At 43.9% G+C, this 24,615-nt stretch overlaps 1 protein-coding gene across 2 annotated transcripts in view; it reads right to left on the minus strand.

The window, feature by feature from the left end:
• PLCG2 (phospholipase C gamma 2) overlaps window positions 1-24,615 on the minus strand; it is a 175,783-nt gene that overhangs the window by 41,355 nt on the left and 109,813 nt on the right. For both annotated transcript variants that reach the window (XM_007516620.3, XM_060185114.1), the window contains exons 15-22: window positions 20,904-21,008; window positions 18,846-18,935; window positions 18,274-18,449; window positions 16,129-16,329; window positions 14,891-15,010; window positions 8,665-8,845; window positions 6,652-6,723; window positions 1,813-1,928 (exon numbers count right to left, since the gene is read on the minus strand). In XM_007516620.3, the coding sequence (XP_007516682.1) occupies window positions 1,813-1,928; window positions 6,652-6,723; window positions 8,665-8,845; window positions 14,891-15,010; window positions 16,129-16,329; window positions 18,274-18,449; window positions 18,846-18,935; window positions 20,904-21,008 (1,061 nt within the window). The remainder of the gene's footprint in view (window positions 1-1,812; window positions 1,929-6,651; window positions 6,724-8,664; window positions 8,846-14,890; window positions 15,011-16,128; window positions 16,330-18,273; window positions 18,450-18,845; window positions 18,936-20,903; window positions 21,009-24,615) is intronic.

Raw genomic sequence — 24,615 nt, forward strand, 5'->3', positions numbered from 1 at the left:
GGAGAGATGGCGGGCAGCACTGTGGTTGGGAAGCTGGACCTGGACCCTTTAGAATGGAGTTTAGGTCTGAAGTGGGAGAGTAGGCATCCACAGGGAGGCCAAACAGGAGCACCAAATCTCTAAACTAATTCACCCAATACCTCTGGTGGTGCCTGACTTTGATTCTGGGGGTTCAGATAAAAAGTATATGCCTTCCATGCATGGGGTCCTGGGTTTGATACCCAGTATTGAATGAAACCACCAAGGACAGGGACAGGTTAGGCTCCACAGGAGGTGAACCAATGCTTTGGTGTCTAATAATAAAAACTAATTGGACCAGTTGAGTGATTTGGCAGTATCACACATGATCAGAGCTCTGGGTTCAATCCCTGGCACTGCATTCAAACAATAAAAAAAAAGTTTGAAAACCTCTGGGCCTCATGCATGAGTGAGGTTAACATAGTAGACTCAAGGGCTTAAAGGCTTTGTTGCAAATTCCAGCCTGCTATGTAACCCTGGGTAAGTCATGTGCTTCTAAGTGCTTTTGTTTCCATGTCTGTAAAATGTGGGCACCAACCTTACTGGATCACAAGTTATTTCAAATGAAGGGTTAAAAATGGTATTTGGCAGACAGAGGCACTCAACTTGACCTGCTTTTTAGATTTTAAAGTCAGGTGCTCACAAGTGATGAACAAATTTTATTGCTCTAAGGTAGAAACCACTCCCATGAAACCAGCTGCCCAGGGACTGACTGGTGGACAGTCAGAATTTCTCTTCTCAAGTGGAAAAAAAAATTACCCTCTTCAGTCCCAAACAGAGCTACCACACAATGGCACTGGAAGCTATAACATAAGAATTTAATTTAAAACAACATACATAGGCAAAGGAGATAGCTCAGCAGATAGAGTACATGCACTGCAAGCCTGAGATCTCAGGTGCAACCCCTGGCACCATATATGCCAGAGGAAGGAGCATTCTAATCTGCCCCTGCCTCTCTTTCCTTCTCTATCCCATAAAAAAATAAATGCTTCTTAATTAAAAGCAAAAATAATGCACAAGCTTCCAAAAGCTATATAAAAGAGTATCTTAAGCTATCAAGTAGTTGTGTAACCTTGAAACAATTCATTTGCCAACTCTATAAAGTGGAGATCATCAGTCTTGACTGCACAGGGTTTTAATAAGGATTTGGTTGGATGACCACTGGCATAATGCTGGAACCAAAAAAGATGATAGTGTGTCCTTTGGGATGAAATGAATGGAACTGGAGGTGATTATGCTTAACAAAATAAGCAAAGAGGTGGAAGACTACTACTAGATGGTTTCACTGATGTGGAATTTAGAGAACTGATACACATGAATTTACAAAAAAAAAAAAAAAAAGCTAGTGGAAGTAAACCAACTATCTCTAAGACTTTATAAAAACTATGGTGGTTATTGTTGGGAGAACTTGGGTGGTAGGTGTGGTGTAGAACTATACCCTATAATCTTAAAACATTGTAAACCATTATTTAACTTAGTTAATAATTTTAAAAATCGCTTATAAAAATAACATGGTGACAGGAAAACAGTAAGACCTCAATAAATGGCAGCTGTTATATTCTAATAGAAACAATATAATGGTATAGACTATGAAATATAAAATATGATGTATAATAATTACTGCTTATCCAACATTTTGAAGAGGAAACCATAGGCACCTTACCAGAGAAAGGTACAATAGGTCAAAAATAGCCCAGAACACCTTAAAGTGTCAGATAAAGGGAGTCAGAGCTAAGCCAGCACCTTAAAAAGTCAAGTTCAACTATCAAGCAGCGTAGTCCAGCTCAGACTTACCAGCCTTGTAGGCTTGGGTCTCTGGAGACATTGTGGATGAGGGCACCTCGGCAGAAAGTCAGCTCATCACTTCTTTTGGCTGTGTAGTCATACAGAGCTTTCACAGTCCTCTGAGGCTTTGGGGGGTAAACACAAAGGGGGAAAGTCACGTGACAGAAGCAGGGGACACATAGCCTTCAGCCCAAGGCTGCACTGCCATCTACTGGCCAGAGGCTGCCACTGCAAGGAAGCCAAGTTTCCCCCATCCCCATCCCCCACCACTATTAAAGCCAGAAGGAAGTAGAAACACACTTCAGAGTGAACCAGTATTATTCCATTTCCTCAAAAAGAAGTGACAGCCCTTTCAAATTAAGTCACAACTACAACCTCGGATGGCTTCAGGGCCTGTGCTCAACAAACCTTCTAAAAATTCAGAACTTTGGCGGTAGATATGGTGTGGAACTATAACCCTGTAATTTTATAATCTTGTGAACTACTACTACTCTTTGCTGTGGCAGAAATGAGGCAGGAAGCTATTTGGGATAAAAATTTTCCCTAAACAACTTTGCTTCCAAGTCACTATTCAGCAAACAAACCCATAGCTAAAGGAACACCCACACAGCAAACAAAGTGTCAGGGGAAAGCTGCAGGATCATTAGCAGCTTCCTCTCCTCAAGCAAGGGAAGGAGAGCAAAGGTTCTATAATGCAGGAAAGCTGTCTCAAGAGTACAGGATCTAGAGGGAGACAAGGAAGTAGCTCTTTTTGTTTCAATTTGGTTTTTGGTCATCACCAGAGTTACAGTGCCATGTGCTGATTTTTTGAGATAGACACACAGAGGAAAAGATACGACACACCAAAACTTCCTCCAATGCTTAGTACCCCCATGTAGTATACCAAGGGTCTCAAAACTGGGTCACACATAGCAAAGCAGCACCCTCCCAAGTGACCTTCTTTGCTAGCCCCAGAGAAAGTTCCATACATATTTACTCAAGTCAATACACTATCCTGGGCCTTCTGCCTATAACAGCTCCTTTTTATGTCCCTTATGCCCAGTGTGTATATGAAGGAAAGTATCTATGCTCAAAGTCAACCAGTTGGTAAGCAGCTGAGCTCAGAAATGATTCAACTAATGTGTGAGTTATTGTGAGGATATTCCGTATGTGATAAGAGCTCCTCTCCCCACACACCTGCACACAGAGTCTGCGCTTCCCGTTCACCCTGTTTCAGGGTAGAGGGAGGGACCAAAGCCACAGCTTGCCCCTTGAAACCACATACCAAGGCACAGTGGAGGCACCGACGGGTAGAGTTGGGCACCACACAATCACCTCCACACAAAGCAAGTCTCCAGCTTGACAGGGTCCAAGGAAGATCCTCAGATCAGACCCGCTCACCCAACCTCCCCAAACTGTAGAGAAATAAGCCCTTTATGAGATGACCAAACAGGAATATAGCAAAAGCAAAGTGGTTCAGAGTATACACCTCTCAGTAACCCTGGGCTTCCATCACAGCTCCCCACTCTCATTTTATGAAATCATATGTCACACTCTGGCCTGCTACTCTCTCTTCTTTCCCACCTCACCCCCATGGAAAAAAAACTGACTAGAAAATACCTAACTGGCATCCATGGACTGGCATCCACAGAAACAGACACACAGTCACCCCACTCTGCAGTATTGAAAACACAGGGTTTTTCAGTAAAACTCCAATCTATGAATTCCTTCTAAATCTGCCAATTTCAATCCAAATGGTCATTAAGAAACTTAGCAATGGTTGGCTGGGAGTCAGCTCACCCAGGAGAGTACACTTTGCCATATGTGAGGACACGGGTTCAAACCCCAGTCACAAAATAGGAATACCCACACAAGGGAGGTTTCATGAGCAGTGGGATGGTGTGTGTGTCTCTCTTTCTTCCTCTCTCTCTCACCCCCTATCACTCTTTATCTAGAAAAATAAAAATAAGGGGGTGGGGGAAAATAAGTAATCTGTCAGGTGCAGTGGGACCATGTAGATATAAAGACTCAACTAAAACCCTGACAGTTAAAGAAAAAAGGGAGTCAGGTGGTAGCACAGCGGGTTAAATGCAGGTGGTGCAAAGTGCAAGGACTGGTGTAAGGTTCCCAGATTCCCACCTGCAGGGGTGTCACTTCACAGGCGGTGAAGCAAGTCTGCAGGTGTCTATCTTTCTCGCCCCCTCTGTCTTCCCTTCCTCTCTCGATTTCTCTCTATCCTACCCAACAATGACATTAAGTTCAAGTCTCCGGTCTCCACGTGAAGGGAGGAAGTTTCAAAAGCAGAAAATCAGTGATGCAGGTGTCTTTCTCTCTCCCTTTCTCTTCCACTTCCATCTCAATTTCTCTCTTTCCTATCAAATAAAAGGGGGGAGGCTACTAGGAGTGGTGGATTCATCATGCAGGCACCCAACCCTAGCAATAACCCTAGCGGTAATTAAATTAATTGATGTAGACATCATATACAACCAAGCAGCAAGCAGAAGCAAAATGCAAGTGGCAGGCACAGTAGTGTGACTGTAATAAACAGCCCCAGGTGGGCAAGACCAGGAGGGTAGGAACATCCCCAGGTGCATTATAATGGCCAGGCTTAGGCTGGGTCTTTGCCTTATCTTCAAAAGAGTTTTTGTTGTTGTTCTCACCTCACCAATCACAACGATAGTAATAATTCAACTTCCAAGTACTTATCAGAGTCAGGAAGCCTTCGATCAAATTCAGTATACAATCGGTTTTTATCTGGCTCATGGATCTCAGAGTTTTTTCTCTACAATTTGGTTTAGTTGTCATAAATTTTAAAATAGGTGAAATTTCTCATAAAACATTCAGATTATTGCCTCATCTGAGGAAGTCAGAAGACTCAGTCTGCTTTCTGGAAAGGCAATGATCACTACTGATGGGTCCTATGCCTCAGCTTGCCATAATCTCCACCATCTCCTGAAGCCTGGGTGAGGTAAAGGCCATGTCATTCTATTACCAAAGTACCTTTACTTCCAACATAAGTTTTTACAATTGGGGGTCAGGATGTAGTTCAATGTGTACAGTGTCTGTCTTCCATGGAAGAGACCTCAGGTTTGAATCCCAGCCCCGCAAAGAAGCACCACAGATGGCACTACGGGAGTTCCTGGATGGTGGAGCAGTACCTGTAGTATCTATTTCCCCTCTTCCTCTCTCTTATATGAATATAAAAATTAAGAGGGTCAGGCAGTGGTGCACTTGGCCAAGCACACACACCACTACACACAAAGGTCCACGTTTGAGTTCCTGCTCCCCATTTGTGGGGTGGGGGGAGGATGCTTCACAAGTGGTAAAGCAGGTCTGAAAGTATCTTCTTCTCCTCTGTCAATTTCTCTCTGTCATAACCAATAAAATAAAAAGAAAGGGGGGATGACCACAAGGGAACAGTGGATTTATAGTGCCAGTGATACCTATGGTGGCAATAAACATAAAATTTAAGTTTCCTGTTCAATAATCATTTGTCTGCTTTACATCGTATCACCTTTCAGCCAACCAGTTGCAGACACAATCATGATTCCATCCTGACTTCCCTGGACAGACGATCTCACCAATGTGTCTTAGAACCTCACCTCCCCAGAGCCCTACCTCACTAGGGAAATATAGAAACAGGCTGGGAGTATGGATCGACCTTCCAATGTCCAAGTTCAGTGGAGAAGCAATTGCAGAAGGCAGATCTCCCACTTTCTGCACCCCAAAAAGAATTTTAGTCTATACTCCCAGAGAGGAATAAAGAATAGGGAAACTTCCAATGAGGGAATGGGACACAGAACTCTGGTGGTGGGAACTGTGTGGGAATTGTAGCCCTGTTATCTTACAGTCTTGTTAATCACTATTAAATTAAAAAATAATAAGAAGAAAGAAATTCACTAGAGCTCTTCCCACACAGACGCAAACAAAATTTGAGATAAAAGCCAGTGCAAAGAAAAGCTAGGGGCAAGAGAAAAACTCATTTCCCCACTGCATCAAATGACAAGAGTAGGAATGGGAGATAGCATTTGCATTTCAAGGCTGATGAGCCAAACGGAATTTATAAACATCACAGGCTCAGCCAGAAAGCAAGAAACATTTGAAAGACTTTTAATTAGAAGCTGTTTGGCCCAAAGGTGGTTGGTTCATCACACCTTGGAATTTCAGCAAGGCACAGCTACATTTGATTGGAATCCCATTAACCTTTTCCCTAAAACTCAGTGTCATGCTGTCAATCACCATTCTTCTTGAATAAAAACAAAATTACTTGGGGGGACTGGGAGACAGCTCATAAGGTAGAGCAAGTGCCTTGTTATGTGTGAGTCCCAATTGGAGTCCCATTACTACATGAAGACACTATGTGGCACTAGGGGATGGCTGTGGATGGTGAAACAGTGATGTGGTATCTCCTCTTTTCTCTCTCAAAAATAAAATGGGGGGATGGGCAGTAAGGCAGCAGGTTAAGCGCACGTGGTGCAAAGCACAAGTACTGGCATAAGGATCTCGGTTCCAGCCCCTGGCTCCCCACCTGCAGGGGGGGTCACTTCACAGGCAGTGAAGCAGGTCTGCAGGTGTCTTTCTCTCCCCCTCTGTCTTCCCCTCCTCTCTCCATTTCTCTCTGACCTATCCAGCAACAGCAGCAGCAGCAACAACAAGGGTGACAACAAGGGCAACAAAATAGGAAACATGGCCTCCAGGAGCAGTGGATTCATAGTGCAGGCACCAAGCTCCAGTGATAATTCTAGAGACAATAATAATAATAATAAAAATCAAGCCAAGGAATCTACTTAGCAGTATGGTGTATCTGCAAGGCCCTGACACATTACCAGTGAAAGTGGGTAGAAAGAGTGGGCAGAGGTGGCAGCATACCATGGAAGGGTTGATTTCACTGGGATCCACATACATTCTGCTGACATCATACAGAGAGTTTATGTCTCTTTCCTGAAAAGGAGCAAAGAATAAATGAGATGGTTTATTCTCCCAAAACCGATGCTACATCTAGCAAGGGTTCTAGACATCTTGTGATTTCCTATCTTCTGGAAGAAGAGTGAAAACTTCTTGCTTTATGAGCAGACACAGTAAGAAGCTACTGAGGAATTCCCCCAGCCAAGAGCTGGTTGGTTTAGTGGCACATTTACTATGTTTGGGAACCTAGGTTCTCATTGAGCATCAGGACCAGTGATAACAAGGGGATCCCATGGATGTGGAGCAAATCTTCGGTGTCTCTTTCTCTCACCTCTCCAAGTATAAAAACATAATTTTGAAAATTAGGAGGGGAAAGTCATTAGGCAGTATCATATATATGCAAGACCCTTAGTTCATTCCCTACCTACCCCAAACTTGGAAATTTTACCCCAAAATTAGAGAGGTCTCTGTGCTGACCAGACACTGTGCCCCACTGTGAAAACATAAGCCCTGAGAATCAGTGGGGATCTAGGCCTGTGTACATTGCTCAGCGGACATGTTCATTGATATGGGCCACTCAGGAAGTGATTATACCAGAGGAATTGGCAATAAAATGTTTACCTGAACACCACAGAGGAGCTACCTGCTTTCTTTGCCTCTCACAATCACATTTCTGTCCCTTAGAGTCATTCAGGGCTTCTGTTGCTGTAACTCCCTGCATGTGGAACCAGAATCCTTCCCAGCTCCTCATGGTTGATTGATAGCATTGCTCCATGTCCTAGGTGCTGCCTCACACTTCTGCCCTCTTCAGGAAGCCTTCTCTGGCCTCCCCCACTCCAATCTGATGGCACCACCCCATGGTGCCATCTAGTTTGATTCTCTTCACTGTAACCCCATCACAGGACAGTATGTCATTCTCCCATAACCTTAATCTCCCAGGACAGATTCTGTACCTTGTCCTACCAGCTCCTAGGATGGATGGTGAAGCTGTGTTTCTTTCTCACTCATTTTTATCTCTTTCAACAGATTAATGGGCTGGGGGACCAGGGAGATGGCTCAGGGCAAAAACAAAAAAACAAACAAACAAAAAAAAACACAATATTTTATGTTTATAGTTAGAAAATAACTGATGAGCATCAGACTTGCATGCCTGAGGTCCCGTTTGAGCAACAGCACTGCATGGGCCAGAGTGTGTGTGTGAGGGGATTTTCTGTCATATGTAAGAAATATAAAAAATCTTTAGGGGAAAATATTTTTATGCTTAATTTTACAGATTTGGTGACTGGCATAGTATATGCCAGAGCAAAGGTATGGTCCAGTCTCTTCCTCTGTCTTACTCTCACTCATCATGAAAAATAATCTTTAAAAAAAATACAAATCCAGGGAGGTGGCTCAGCTTTATTCTTGAATTCACATTATTATTGAATGTGTGGGACTCTCAGTTCATTCTCAAGCACTATTCTAGAAAAAAAAATTAATAATCTTCTAGTAACTAATTCATAGCACTCAGTTCTCCACTCACAACCCCTCTACTGCTTCAGTGGAGAAGCCATGTCTTCATCCTCATCCTTACTAAGTTCTTCCTCTAGCCCAGCTGGTTCAGCTCCAGCCACAAAGCTTCTTCTCTGGGCCATTCTCACTGCAGAACCTTTGCACATGCTGTTCTCACCTCCCTCACACAGTGAGCTCACTCAGATGTTAATATGCTTGTGTGTGCTTAAGTGTCTCCTGCTCAGTGAGATCTCCCGGGAACCCCTTCTGAGAGTTGCATCCTCTTCACTGTTGTTCTATATCTACTCAGCCACCATCTGACACATACCCTTGTACTTAGCTACGGTCCATCTTGCAAGACTGTAAGCAATATGAGGGCTGCATCTCTATCCACCAAATTCAATTTTGCATCTTCATATGTAGTACCAGATGTGTCGCAAGTGCTCAGTCAACAAGTACTGGACAGGTGAAAGACCAGTTACTTACCATATTGTAACGCTCCAGGAGCTCGGGAGTCACAGGGTAGCGCAGCTTCATCTTCCGGTAGAGTGCATGCTTCTCATAGTAGCTGACGAGCTCCACCAGGCTCTCGAAGTAGGCAGAGGTACCCAGCACAAAGAGCCGGTTATCCCGGTTGATACGGCAGTGCTTCACCTTGCCCTTGGCTCTGGACAGGGAAAATACAAGGGGTGACTGCCAAGGTTCTTGCTGGCCAAACATTTGCTACACTAGCCCCACTGAATTATCTACCCCCTTAGAAGACTACAGAAACAAAGAGGGTGAGACCCTCCTCCTCTGGATTATGTGATGCAAGTCTTCACAAAACAGCCAATGCTAGAATCACATCATTTCATTCAACATCCTTTCTTTATAACATTGAGTAAACACTGACAAAAAAAAAAAATCAGCAGTGAGGCTTGGGAGACAGCATAATGGTTATGTAAAAGACTTTCATACCTGAGGCTCTAAGGTCCTAGGTTCAATCCCCAGCACCACCATAAACTAGAGCAGAGCAGTGCTCTGGTCAGTCAGTCTCTCCCTACTCTTTATCTCTCTGTATCTCTCTTATTAAAAATAAATACATATTTTTTTAAATTAGCAATGAATTTCCTGTCAGGGTCATTGTATGTAGAGTTTACACACTCTCATGACACAGATTTTTCTCTAGGAATTCCATTTTCTTCCTACATCACAAATATGTGCATGTGATGTTCACTGGTGTACCTCAGCTGTCTCAGTCAGTGTGTTGGTGGGTGTGATGTGTCCTCTGGGGTAAAGGTGTCCTGCTCAGGGTAAGTCCCACCTTGGGGCCTGAGTTTTTGAGAGAGGTTCCAGGAACCCTGCAACCCTGAGTTAGAGTAAACAAGCTGAAAAATCAATGGACCAGTGAACCAGTGACAGAGGAAATACAAACAAAAGTTTTATGTTAGACGTATCTGAGGTCTTTATTTCAAAGGTGTTTTAAAGACCACAAATGGATTGACAGAACTTATCCTTTTACACATGGTTTCTCTCAAGTTGCAATTTCTGAGAGTCTGTTGCAATGTTAAGTGAGGACTTCCTATATAGAAGAACCAGTACCCTCAGAAGACATGCTGAGGCAGTCAAATGTCAGTCCTTCTTGCTCTTCACCTCTTCTTCTAACTACAGAGTTTAATTTCAGGAACATAATAGATCAAAACCAGTACATTGTAGCCCACATGCACAGTGAGTCTGACCATTTGTTTGCTGAATAAAGTTTTACTGGAACACACATACTACCTGTGACTGATTTCACTCTATAATGGCAGGCCTGAGCCCTTGCAACAGGGACTGCATGGCTTTTGGGGCCTAAAGTATTTTGTTTCTGGCTCTTTACAAATAATGTCTGCCTGTCTCTGTTCTAGAATGATGGGACTTGGTGCTCAAATCTCTAAATCTAGCCTTTAGCAATCTAACTAGCACAATTTTACAAAAAAATTCCTCAATGCCAGTAAAACAGCTCAATTGAGATGTGTGTCTACTTCGCCATGTGTGAGATCCAGGTTCAAACTTGACCATATATTCAAAAAATCTTTAATGCTATGGCATCTCTCTCTGTTTTTTACTCTATCTGAAAAGGCCAACCTGAAGTGATAAAGGCATTTATCACTTGATAATTAAAATGATAATTTAAAAAAAGACACAAAAACCCTTACTCATCTGAAACAGGAGGAGAAAAACCCAAACTAGAGCAGACTATCTTATTACTTTCTATCGGTAAGAATAGAAACATTTGGAAAAATAAGTTTTGAACCTAATTTTACAGCCAAGAAAGTTTTTAAAACTGCCTCAAGGCATAGTTACTATCTACTTTAGTAACATTTTATTGTTTAAAAACACAATCTGCTAAGCCACTATTTTAAAAAAAATTCCGTAAAAACAAATGCTAAAAGATTCTTCAGCAGTTTATTTGCAGTGACATTTTATTCAATGTATTTTTTAATAAATTCCACTGAGTAGCATAGTAATCTGCAGAATATAACTATAGTAGAATCCCATTTGTGTTTTTTTAAAATGGAACAGAAAACCCACACAAATTTTTCCCCCTCGGGTGTAGGTAGGTGTGTGTGTGTGTGTACTGTATTTTAAGTCTAGAAAGATAAACCAGTTAGAAAATTGTGCTCTTGCTCAGGTAAAGTGATTGAGGTGAGAAGGATCTACAGGGCTGAACCTTTACTACAATGCCTTAATTTTTTATAAGGAGAATATATTTAGGTAATATTGATAGGATTAAAAATTCATTTCAAACTTTTTACAAAATGACCCGGAGGCAAGAAGTTTGGGGGGGGGTATTGAAGTTAAAAGCTTATTTCTGGGGATAATTCACCATGTGTGAGGCCCTGAATTCAGTCCCCAGCACCACATGAGAGCACCATGGATATCTGTAGGGAGGTTGTGAGGATGTGGTGGAGCCTGGCAGGGCTTAACCTGAGAGGTGAGTCCGTCCTGGTAAGTGTCTCTCTCTACGGAGGGGTTGAGCAAAAGGGGCGACACATGAACTTCAAAAGGTTGGTGGCCATGTAAGTCTTCCCTCTCTGACAAAAACATCCTTCATCTTCCCGCTGGAGCCTGGCATTCCTTAAAAAACATTAAGCCTGCTCCACCCTACATTCCCTGATACTATGGCTCATCCTTTTATTATCTACATATCAATCTTCTGCTTTGTCTTACAAATGACTAAAGGTCTCCTTCCTAATTCCCCACAGGGTATTGCTAATCCTACCAGTTGAACCCCTAGCAACAGTGGCTGGGGAGGTCCATACCATTCCCAGCACCCTTTGCCTTTCTCCACCCCTTTCCTAACCATGTATGGTATTGTCAAGCCACTTCCATTTCTGTCTTGTCTCTTCCATGTCCCGACCTGGGGGAGGGCAGGCGTGCAGACCAGGAGGCTGACGCCACCATTGCGGTTTGCGCCACGTGGCTTAACCAGGTGTGCTACCGCCCGACTCTGGGGTGTTTGAATGAATAAAGATTTGTATTGCTTTGCCGTTACGAGCTTAGTTCCTGAGTCATCTCTCTCGTGCACGCGACACTAGCCTGACAGATAGCAGCAAGGTAAGGCCAGGATGGTGAAAAGTTATCTGTTTGCTCTCTTCTCTCTGCCTATCTCTCCCTAAGTACATAGAATGGGCAGGGGTGAGGAGGAAAGAATCAAGATTCTATTCCAGCTCATTCTGCAGGCACCCTCTCTGTGCTTCAGTTTCTTCATGCACAGAACTGAAATTTGCAACTCCTGTCACATGGTGAACAAGAGGACCAAAGTCTGTGAATTCACCCATGGTAATCCCTGAGCCATGTTGTCTGAGATATCTGTTAAATACAGCTGAGTTTAAATGAACTTCCCAGGGAGGAAAAGAGTTATGAGTGGAGAGGCCCAAGAGGTGGATAAAACACTCAACTTTCAGCACTAAACTCCAAGTTCAATTCCCACCAATGCATGTGTCCAAATAATGCTCTGGTGCTCTCTCTCTTATGAATAAATAAATAAATCCTTTTAAAAAAATAATCAAGAGTAGATACCACAGCCTGAGGTCCTTAGGAGTTTTGCCAAGATGTTGACTACCTCCCACTAACCCCATCTATACACAAACTTCATTTTTTCCCCTGCAAACAGAAGCTCACACTGGCCCTTTATTGTAGAATTTTATAAGACGAGCCAGGCGGTGGTGCACCTGGTTGAGTCCACATGATACCAAGCACAAGGACCTGGGTTCAAGATCCTGCTCCCCACCTGCAGGGGGGACACTTCATGAGTGGTGAAGTAGGTCTGCAGGTGTCCTGCCCCTCTCTCCCTCTCCATCTCCCCCTAGTTTCTCTCTGTCCTATAAAATAAAAATAGAAAGAAAAACAAAAATAAAAAATGGCCATCAGGAGCACTGAACTCAGAGTGTCAACACCAAGCCCCAGCAATAACCCTGGTGGCAATAAGAAAGAAAGAGAGAGAGAGAGAGAGAGAGAGAGAGAGAGAGAGAGAGAAAGGAAGGTAGGTTGCAGATCTGCCTCCCTTTTGCTTGTGCCCCTCCCCCTTAGTCCCCTTAATAGCCATGGTCCTTATTACATGATATTATAGCAAGATGCTACATGTCCAACTCCCCTGCCCAAGGGAGCACTTCTCAACCAAGGGCACCACACTCAACCACAGGGGACTGGAAAATGTGTACATATCCAGGACCAGGTTCACAATGACTAAGGGCCCCCTCAGGCACACAGTGGGCACAAGGTCAGGAACATCACTAATATTCCTCGTGCTTAATATCCCACAGTGAAGAATACAAGCTTTTGGGGAGTGGTCAGTCTGTGACTCAGCTTGGACAGGCCATGTAGCTCCAGGCAGGTTACCTGACCTCTCTGGGCATCTGTTTCCTAACTTGATTTAGCTGGGCCTGTGCCTCTTAAGTTATAATGAAGGACTAGACCAGGACAGGCCTCAACCCAACTGGAACACAGGAATTCAGTACATGGTGGCCAGCATTCTGTTACTACCACTGAGAAAATGCAGGGAGGGTGGGCTGGACAGTAGCATACCCAGTTTAGTGCACATAGTACATAGTGCAAGGACCTGTGCAAGGATCCTGGTTCAAGCCCCCTTGCTCCCCACCTGCATGGGCAGATGCTTCATGAGTGGTGAAGCAGTTCTGTAGGTGTCTTTCTCTCTCTCCCTATCTTCTCCTCTCTCAATTTCTCTCTTCTGTCCTATCACAAACAGTGGGGTAGGCTGCAGGTATCTCTCTGTATCTCTCCCTCTCTATATCCCCCTTCTCTTGATTTCTGGCTATTTATATCAAATAAATATAAATAAATTTTTTTAAAAATTTTTAAAAGAAAATTTTCTATGTGATATCACATGTGTGTGATGTCCTTGTTTCATTCCCCATATAAAATAAAGAAAACTTGAGGAAACCCAGGAGCTGGAAAGATGGAAAGACAGTATGACAAACTGATTCTAAAATACCCCCTATACCATGCTCATTGAAAGAAACTGGAGCAATCAGGGGTCTTGGGGAAAAATAAGAAAATCTCAGCTTGAAAGACAGTTGGTCTACAGTGTTCCTGTGTGGCTGGTGTAGAAGGGAAGAAGTCAGATCTAATTCTTGCCATGTGTACTTAACCTGCTGCGCTACCACCCAGTCCAATCAGATCTACTTCATCCTTCATCAGGACTGGTGAATGCAAACCAGTCTCATCCCTCACTATCTGCAGGTTTTAGAGGATTTCTACCTCTTCTTCTTCTAGCGTTTGCCCTTCTTCCGTAGCCAGTCAACAGCGTCAGGTTGAGCCTGATGTAAAGTTTCGAGACCTCCTTTGAATCTGGAGAGGTGGCAGTCGTTGACTACGTGGGTCATAGTCTGTCTGTAGCCGCAGGGGCAGTTCAGGTCATCTCTGGCTCCCCAGCGATGGAACATAGCGGCGCACCAGCCATGGCCTGTTCGATAGCGATTGAGGAGGGCCCAATCATAACGTGCTAGGTCAAAGCCGGGTTGACGCTTGCAGGGGTCTGTGATGAGGTGTTTGTTCTTTACCTCAGCTGACTGCCAACTCTGTTTCCAAGAGACTGGAACAGAGAAGTTCAGTGTAGGCGTAGGGGACCAGATTGGGTGATGAGACGTCAAGCGTTGGACAGGGTGGGCGAAGATATCCGCGTATATTGGCAGGTCCGGTCGAGCGTAGACATGGGAAATGAACTTAGATGATGCCGCATCCCGAAGAATATCTGGCGGGGCGATGTTGCTAAGAACTGGCAGCCATGGAACCGGGGTGGAACGGATGGTTCCAGAAATTATCCTCATGGAGGAATATAATTTGGAATCGACCAAGTGGACATGGGGGCTACAGAACCATACTGGGGCACAGTATTCTGCAGTGGAATAGCATAATGCCGGAGATGATGATCGTAGTGTGGAAGCGCTCGTGCCCCATGAGGAGCTGGCCAGTCTTGCAATGATGTTTCTACCTCTAAGAATCAGTATCACACTCATACTGACCCCATTAAGTTGATGGAAGATGAAATGAGATTATGTGAAACGTGTTGCTCTAAAGGTCACAGACCAGTGTCTGGCACTCTGAAAGCATGTAACAAGTTGCTGTACCATCACTGCTGAACCTCCAGAGAGAGGGCTAGGAGTTCAGCCTCCACTCTGTTCTCCACACTGGCCCTTCCTAGTGCATCCACAGCTGACTGTGCACTTACCTAAATGTGATGGCATAGGAGTCAGTGCCCTCCCGCTTCCGGATCAGGAAGGCCCCATCCCGGGGGACCCTCATCAGCATGTCCTCGGCTTCTCCACGGCTCAGTCCATCATAGTACCACCTGCAGCACAGGGTGAGGGAAATAGGAAATGAGAGGATCATCATAAAATAGTGTTTTTCTATCCAACTAATCTCTGAATATGGCAATTTTAGGCAGACCATTGAGAAGGAACTTGATGAAACAGTCATGCTATGAGTCTGCTCAGAGCACAAGAAACTAAACCAACGAGCCCTTTCCCACCTGTGGGAAGATGGCCGTCACTGTGAGTCTCAGTATATCTAAGGTGGAAAACATAGGGAACAGAATGCTGAGGCCAGGGTGGGGTGGTGGTGGTAGTGGTGCTGGTGTTCCTTCTTGATTATTTCTAAAGATGTGAAATAACCCATTTTAGAAGAAAACCATGACCTAAGAGGTGGCTCACAGGATAGAACACATGATTTATTATCCCTCAGTTCCTGGGTTTAATCCCTGGCAGTATACAGGAGCACCACACACAACACTTAGGGAGCTGCTCAGATGGTGGAGCAGTGCTCTGGTGTCTAACTCATCCTCATCTCTCTCTTTAAAGAAATATGGAATTTTAGAAGATGGGGTCAACAAAGTGGCTCAAGGCCCAAAGGCACAGGCCCTTGATTCCTTAACCAGCATTGAGAGAGGAGTGAGGGGAAACTGAAACAAAGAAGATAATTCACAAGAATGTAAATAAGTAAAAAATTATTATAGCTGTGGGCCAGTATGTAGCTTAGTGATAGACTGGAGGGCTTAAACCCAGGCCCTTGCACACTATAATGTGTGAGTTCAACCAGGTGCACCACTGCCCCAGCCCTTGTCTCCCCCCCCCCCCCCAGTTTCTTTTGGTTCTATCAAGAAAAGAAGAGAGGATAGAGGAGGGGAGAGAAGAGGAGGGGAGGGGAAAAATTAACTGCTAAGACCAATGATCAGAGTCCTTCAGTGGAAGGAAGAGAGGGGGAAAGAAGTGAAGAGAGTGTGAATGGGACTAAGTATCTAGAATTCAGCCAGCCTAGGAAATTGTAAGAGGCTGACATGGCCCCAGTTGAGGGGCTCATATGAATTTAGATATTCCTGGGGTTGGTTTTTCTGACTGGTGATTACAGTCAATATAGTGTCTGCACCCCCACCAAGTACTGCAATCAACTGGCTGTGCACAGCTCACGTACGGCTTTGACTCATGGGGGTTAGGGTTGGGCACGGGGTCGGTGAGCCGGAGCTCGAACTCGGCACAGCGCAGATGCGCTTCTCGGTAGTGCTGGATAAGGTCGTAGATGCTGGTGAACATGAGGTTGTCAGTCAGGTAGTACTTCATGGTCCCGCCTTCCATGGTAGAGCGGATCCGGCAGTGCTGAACCCGGCCTGAGCGCCTGTGGAGAGAGGGACACCACGCTGAGGACCAAGGCTACTCTGGCTGCACCTGGTTATGAGAAAATATGTAAGCTAGGGTTCCCAGGGATGGCCACTGCATATCCCCCTCTGCTCTCAGACAGGCCCAGGGTTTTATAAAGAACAGGCTGCTCCTTTTGCCTGGATTCCAGAGCTTCCTACCTATTTCCTCTACCCATGGCTCCTCTGAACTTGTGTAACTCCTCCAGAACCAGAAAGCCTGGATTCAAATCCCAACTCTGCCACTTATAAGCCAACTGTAATTAATCAATGATCTATCTTCTTGGAGTCTGATATCCTAATAAACACCCTTGACCCAGTGGCAGTATTCTAAGGATTGAACATCATATACAAAATACTCCTGGCACATAGTAAGCATCATGTTTGCACGTTCTCATTTATCTCTTTTAGGTCTCAATTTAAATGCCATTTCTTTCAAGGAGCCTTCCCTTACTACTTCCTTTCCTTCAATATTAACTTATTATATTTCTTACAGACTTTCATAAGATCTTACATTTTTATCATTGCACTTTTTTATTTAGTTAGTTAGTTATTTAGTTAGTTATTTGCCTCCAGGGTTATTGCTGGGACTTGGTGCCTGCACTACGAATCCACTGCTCTTAGAAGCCATTTTTTCCCATTTTGTTGCCTTTGTTATATTGTTGCCATTAATGTTGTTGTTGGATAGGACAGAGAGAAATCAAGAGGAGCTAAGACAGAGAGGGAGAGAGAAAGATAGGAACCTGAAGACCTGTTTCACCACTTATGAAGCAACCTCCCTGCAGGTGGGGAACCGGGGGCTCAAACAGGGATCCTTATGCCAGTCCTTGCGCTTTGTGCCACGTGCACTTAACCCATGCCACTGCCCAACCTCCCTCATTGAACTTTTTGCAATTATAATTATGTGAGTAATTTGCTAAGTGGGTAGAGATAATTTGCATAAACAAAAGTAATTTGCATTATTGAGTGACCATAATTTGCATGAGTACCTGTTTCATTGTCCAGCTCCCCTACTTGGCTCTCATCTACATGGAAAAAGGACCCTGGCTGTTCACAGCTAAAGCAGTATGCTTACTCCCAAAGATCAGGCACCCAATAAACGTCATTTACTGAATGAATGCATGAATGAATAAGACAATGAACCAGTAAAAAGAGTGAATGAATTAGCAAGTTCTATTTTAGAGAGGAAGACTTGGAGATTCCAGGAAGTTAAGTGAACTTTCCAAGGTCACATTACCAACCCCAGTATCAGGACTGGTAGAGACTATTTAGACCGCAGTGTTTTAAGTGAAGAGTCAGAGCCTATCTTTATTTTAAAAGTTCAATATTTTGTTCATCATGGATTTTATGCATAACTTTAGATCTTTTAATATTACATTAAAATAGCACTAATACCAACCATTAAATCATGGTGGGGCACTCACCCTCAATCCACCCTACCAACAGCTTACACTAAATAAAATCTGTGGTTCTGGGGGCTGGGCAGTAGCATAGCAGGTTAAGTGCACATGGTGTGAAGCACAAGGACCATAGCAAGAATCCTGGGGTTCAAGCCCCCAGCTTCCCACCTGCAGGAGAGTCACTTTACAAGCAGTGAAGCAGGTTTGCAGGAGTCTATCTTTCCTCCCCCTCTGTCTTTCCCTCCTTTCTCAATTTCTCTCTGTCCTATCCAACACAATAACAACAATGGCAACAAAATGAAAAAAATGGCCTCTAGGAGCAGTGGATTTATAGTGTAGCACTGAGCCCCAGCGATAACCCTGGAGGCAAAAAATAAATAAATAAATAACTGAGGTTCTGGTTCAGACCTGCCCAAGTCTGATATGAGCTCAGTCACTCATCTCAGGGCCTCCCATCCAATCAGCTATGGGGGGGGGGGGGTTAGGGGAGGGGGCAGGTGGGTTTGCCCAGTAGATAGACATTACCAGAAGGACAGGGTATAATCATTGGGGAAGGTCTCGCTTTCCCGCACCAAGAAGGTCCCATCCTTGCCCCCAGTCTCAGCACAGTATTCTTGCAGCAGCTTCTCGGCACTTGTCCTCTTCTCCACCTTTTTGTGGAACCACTTTTCCCCAAAATGCAGTTCTGTGGGAGGCGTATCCTGGGTCACAAAGAGAGGAAGCATGTCTGAAAGCCTGGACCAGACCTTCTACCCAAGCCTCATTGGACTGATCCCCCAGATGATAACAGAAAGAGGCTAGTACCACTTGGTCTTCATCCCCAAGAATCTGGGGTGACAATGTCCACTTACTCTTCTGATCACCACCTCCCATCTGTGTTAATCTCCAGGAGTCCTCAGATATGGGGGTCCAGAGACCCACAAAACACAATCCATGGGAAGTCTGAGCACCATAAAGCCCTAGAAATGTCCCTCAAGAAAGAGAACCCAAAATGACCAGAAGCCCAATTACAGAGCCATACAGGGCTTGGTACCCAGAGAGCAGCTCCTCAGGGCTGATGCTGTTCTGTGACCAGGTGAACAGTGCAGGTCACCCACCTGGGGCAGCTCCTCCTCCACTGTCTGTTCTATGTCATCACTGAAGGACAGCTTAGCATCAGCAATGGCACAGTAGTGTCGAGTCCATTTCTGGAAAGTGAAAATGGCTTTAGTTCACCCCTAACATCTCTGTCCTACCAACTCACATATGACCCCAACATACCCCAGACTTCAATCACAGAATCATAAACATCTATAGAGGTATCACAGACTCTGAGATCCTTAAGATACATTTCAAAAATAATTTTTTATTTTTTGCTTCTTTATATGTACTTTTTAAGATTTTTTTTTTTACACCAGGGTTTTCACTGGGGCTCAGTGCCTACACAAGCAATTCATCACTCCTGGTAGCTATTTTCCTTTTATTTATTTATTTTTCTTTAATAGGACAGAAATTGAGATGGGAGGGGGAAAACACAGAGGAAGAAGAGAAAAACCCGTGGCCCTGCTTCACTGCTTGTCAAGCTCCTCCTCTACAGATGGGCAGCAGGGACACAAACCTGGCCTTGAACATGATAATATGTGTGCTTAACAGGGTGCATCACCTCCTGGCTCCTGAATTTTTTTAAATTGATGTCTCATCTAATTTCTGTTGCATATATTTAATCACACCCATTTTATGAATGATGGGATTAGTGTGTATGTCCTTGATTGTCTTTTTTTTCTTCTAATTTATCCACTTTTTAAGATTTATAGGACTCTTTAGCCAGTCTGTTAAGATCGTTTTTTCCCCATTTAGCTATAATTTAACATTTTATTTTACTTTATTTAAGTCTTAGATTTATTTATTTATTGCCTCCAGTGTTATCACTGGGGCTCGGTACAGGCATTATGAACTCACCACTCCTGGTAGCCACCTTTTTGTATTTGATTGGGTAGGACAGAGAGAAATAAAAGAGAAGGGGAAGAGAGAGAGAGAGAGATAGGGAGAGAGAAAGACTGACACCTATATCCCTGCTTCACCACTTGTGAAGCATTCCCCTACAGGTGGGAAGCAGGGGGCTTAAACCCGGTTCCTGTGCTTTGTACTATCAGGTGTGCCACTGCCTAGCCCCCAATTTTTTTTTTCAAATTCTATTTCTTATGCTGTACTAAGGATTAAACCCAGGATTTCACCTATGCACTTTACCACTGAGAATCCTCTCTCATCCATTTTTTTTAATCCTGAGAGTAACAATGTAACATATCACTATCCATGAGGTTGCTTTTAGTGATTATTTCTAAGATATATAATAGACACATAAAAACAATACTCATTGGAGGACTGGGAGATAGCTCACATAATAGGGCATGTACCTTGTCACGTGCACAGCCTGGGTTCAAGTCCTGGCATAGGAATGCCACACTTAAGCTGGAACTCTGGTGTTTTAGTGCCTCTCTCTGTCTCAAAAAGAAAATTGGCCTAGGAGCCAAGGGACATGCATGCATGCATAAAACCCTGGAACCACCAGGGAAAAGGAAGGAAGGAAGGAAGGAAGGAAGGAAGGAAGGAAGGAAGGAAGGAAGGAAGGAAGGAAGGAAGGAAGGAAGGAAAGAAGGAAAGAAAGATACTCAAATGGACTTTCATGTTAGGTTAAGGAACATGAGGAGTGACATAGGCCTCCAATGGGAATTGTCCCCAATTGAAGGACTCATTAAGACAACAAAATGTACTCTTACAACCTGTAATGGATCACTAACCCCCCAAAAGTCATTAGTGGACAGATTGATGATACTGTAATAATGTTCATAAATTAGCAGTATTGCTCCAATGTTATATTCTAGTTACACAATGTTATATTCCAGTTACACAGCATGTTATATTCTAGTTACACAGCATGCTAATATTTAAGGAAGCTTGTTAAAGACTGTATGGAAACTCTGTACTATGTATGTGTGTGTGAATATATAATCTACTGAATATAAATTATTTCAAAATAAGACTATAAGAAAAACTAGCTTTCATCACAGTGATAAGTGTGCTGGGATCAAAGCAGGAGTGAGGTAGGGAGGTCCTCCAGGCTCCAAGGCAGCCTGGGTAACAGACAAGGCTCTAAAAAAGGATATGGGAAGACCCACCTGGTCGATTGAGTCCCACATGTATAGTTCACCCTGCTGCTTGTGCTCCTCTTTCTTGTCTTCCATGTTGACATCCACGTCACCTCTGGGGCCCAGTTTCTTGTGCTATGGGGAGAGAGGCATACTAATTGTTTCCCTGGAGACCCAGGTTCAGGAAAGCCAGAAAGCTTTTACCTGCATCAGCTGGCACCTCAAGACCTCTGTACCATCTGTTCTCTGCCTACTATTCCTCTTATTCATCCATCTGTGTACCCAGAGATATAGCCTCCAAGCAGCTTTTGATATTGCTTACTCTGAAAAGAGCCCACCTCCCCTCCATCTCCAAGAATTCTTATTCACACTTTTGCCTGTGGTTCTTCTGCCTTCCCAGCCAAAAACCAGCTCCAGAAGGTCAGGGACTTTCTGCACCCTGTTAAACATCCTGTGCTGTTACAGTGATGAGCAGATCGTAAGTGCTCTGCATTAGGTGAGGCAATGGCTCCACACTGTTAGGGATCCCCATAGCACAGCTCCCTGCACTGTTTCCTACTTTCCCATTCTAAAAGCTTCCCTGATGTCTCCATAAACATTGCCCAAGATTTCAGAAAAATTTTCCAAATGTGCTCAGGGCTCTACCCGAGGATGCCAATGCCCTCCCTACTGCACAGGCCTCTGTCAAAACTGCCTTCTCAATCCCCATGTAGGTGCTTCTGTGGACGCAAACGTTTGCCTCCCTACCTGACCATGGCCTCCTAACATGCAGGGACTGTCCCCACTGATCTTGCTGGTCCAGTGACAACCAAGGAAATGAACCAGATGTTTGCACCACCACACCTTGATGGGTGTTCTCCCAACCCAGGAGGGCACCCCCTCACTGTCTAATAAACAGGAACTGCAGATTGTAAACCATACTCTTCCCCAGTGTTTCTAACCACAGACTGCCTTCCTGGTTTCCTTGTAGATGGGCACCAAGCAGAATAGGCCTGCTCAAACACCTGACAGTTTCTGCCTCACCAGGAATAGTTCCCCTGATCCCCCTACATTTCTTTGACCCCCTCATGGTCTCCTTCCTATCAGCTGGATCCCATATATGCCTGAAACCCAGCACTGACCCCACAAGACGACAATGGCCCCACTCAGACAAAGCCACCATCCCACCTGTGCCAGGTTCCCTCTGAAGTCTGGGGAAGACAAAGAACCCCTTTCTCAGAAAAATGCTTACAGTGTGTAAACATACAAGAGAAACTAATTATACTGAAGCACAACTATTAAGCTATTAAATACAATATTTATAATATACTAGATGTGCCTCTTTAACATATTCTATAAGATCAAGAGGCAGAGGTTTTAATAACCACTATAATTTCACAGAGTGACAAGCACAACATTATTTCAAAATGCTTATAACAACTCTAAATATAATAGGAAAATACCTAATAACAAAGCCCCAAGTGGTCTTTTGCTAAGCTTTATGGAAAGAAATATTAAGCTTTACTTACAAGTTAATGAAAATAGAGGAAACATGTTTCCCATCAAAGATTACAATCCATTTACACACAGACCAAATGTAATCTGTGGATTCTTTGGGGGCCTGAGGAAAACCCTATTTGAAAAACCCCTTTCTCTGGGAGACTGCAGTGTAAGATGAGAGGGTCCTGGGTCCTTAGATAACACTGGGGCTCAATGCTTCTAGAATATTTTCCTTCAGGTGAAGAAGAAATAAGCTCACAGGGGGGCTAGGAATATAACAGTTATATAGCAGAATAGAACAGTTATATAGCAGAACCTGTGGCCTGGCCCCTCTTGGTGATTCTCAGACACACATTTCTTTCCATTTCCAGTCATTGCTCCCACCTGCCTTCACAGTATACCATCTTATTTTCCTTCCTATAAAGGGTGTTGGAGGCTGTAGGTCACAGAGGATTGAACGATGAAGATGTTAGGTCAAAAGACCTTCATCCCAAAGTTCCAAGGTGCCAGGTTCAATCCCTAGCACCACCATAAGCCAGAGCTAAGCAGTGCTCTAGTGTGTCCCTCCCCTTCCTCATCCTTTCTCTCCCACTCTCTCTCATTAGAATAAATAAAATATTTTGCAAATAAAAGAAATTAAACTTGTAGATACTTTAAGCCACTGTATGCTTAGCCTCTTTATCCTAATAACACAAATACCCAAATGACAACCTCTTCATGGCCCTTAGTCCATTTAGAACTCATTTTGATCAGCACTGGGCATGCCTCTCCAACTGTTCCCCCAGAATGTAGTCTTTGGGTTCAGTTTTCCACTCCTGGTCTAGCTCCCACAAGAGACTGGGGACCCCCAGAGGCAAGCACAGACCCTGGGTCACTGGATCACCCAGTTTTTTGTAGGGATAGAGTTAAGAGGTGTTGGGCATTACACCAGCTCCCCTGCATTGCTTGATACTATGTTCTAAAATAAATAAAAATAAATAAAAAACATTGTCACTAACATGTGTTAACTCTCTAAGTAGCCTGAATTTTTTAAGTCCAAAGTAAAAAATAGTTAAAAGTCAATATATCTTAATTAAATTTGGTCTGAAGATCCTGCTGTACAGAGACTGCTACACAAGGTCACATAAGATGACCTTTAAACAAAATTATAAAGATACTTAAACCAATTATAATCATCGAGTTATCAATTATAGTAAACTTCTAACTTGTTAAAAGTTTTTTTCTTCACAAGTAATTGACTACAACTATGTTAAAGCCTTCACATGAAGAAGCATCTGCTCATATGGTAAGATATTAAACTATATAAGAAGTTCCCCCATATACAACTTATGCAAATTAACAACAACATTCACATATTTTTCTACACTTAACTGGTGTATCTCATTTTGCCACTATAGGCCTGCCTTTTTCAGCCAACAATTTAAAGACTTTTTTTCCTTTATAACATCACCCATGCCACAGACACCCCTTACAACCCCCAAAGACAAACGGTTGTTGAGAAGGCCCGCCAAACACCTAGGCCCAATTAAGTAAAGAAAAAAGGGGGATACATCCCCCAATATTCAGTTGGCTAATGCACTAACTACATTAAACCTCTTTTAATATATATAAAAATTCGAACCAGATGCCCTGCTAACCACAGGAAGCAGATTTGTTTGTGTTTCTTTCACAGGAACCTCCGGAAAATCATCTGGACCCCTGCACACTCTGACATCGCCCACTAGATGGCACGACTACAGCGCCCCCCCCTGAAACCCATGATGTGACCTGACACAATCTGAAGAACCTGATTCACAGACTCCAAGGACAGAACTTTCTTACTGCCTTTCTCTCGCCCATCGCTGTCTGCCCTTCTTGCTTCTGCTTCACATATCACCTTTTGGCGGTTCCAGCTCACTCTCTACAGAGAATCAAGTTCCAGTGGCTGTCCTCCCCCATCGAGATAGACGTGTGTCATTTCTTCCCCTGGTCATTGGTATTGGACTGATGCTTCTATCTAACTTGTTGGTACACCTTTGGACACTCCCTTTACACTGCTGGACTTCTTGAGGACTGACTGTAGCAGTCCATGGACTTTGCAGCCAGCTGTCTTGGGACTCTGTAACACCAGATCAACCCTCTTGCCCCTCGGCCTATCAGGCCCCCACTCCTCCACCTATCAGGCAGCACCCCCTTTCTGCCCATCAGGCAGCCCCTCTCTGCCTACCAGGCCTCTCTTCAGTCTCATGTTGTCCCTTGCTACTCTTACTTATCACTCCTTGTC

The sequence above is a fragment of the Erinaceus europaeus genome, chromosome 2 (genome assembly GCF_950295315.1).
Source record: "Erinaceus europaeus chromosome 2, mEriEur2.1, whole genome shotgun sequence".
Taxonomy (NCBI): Eukaryota; Metazoa; Chordata; class Mammalia; order Eulipotyphla; family Erinaceidae; genus Erinaceus; species Erinaceus europaeus.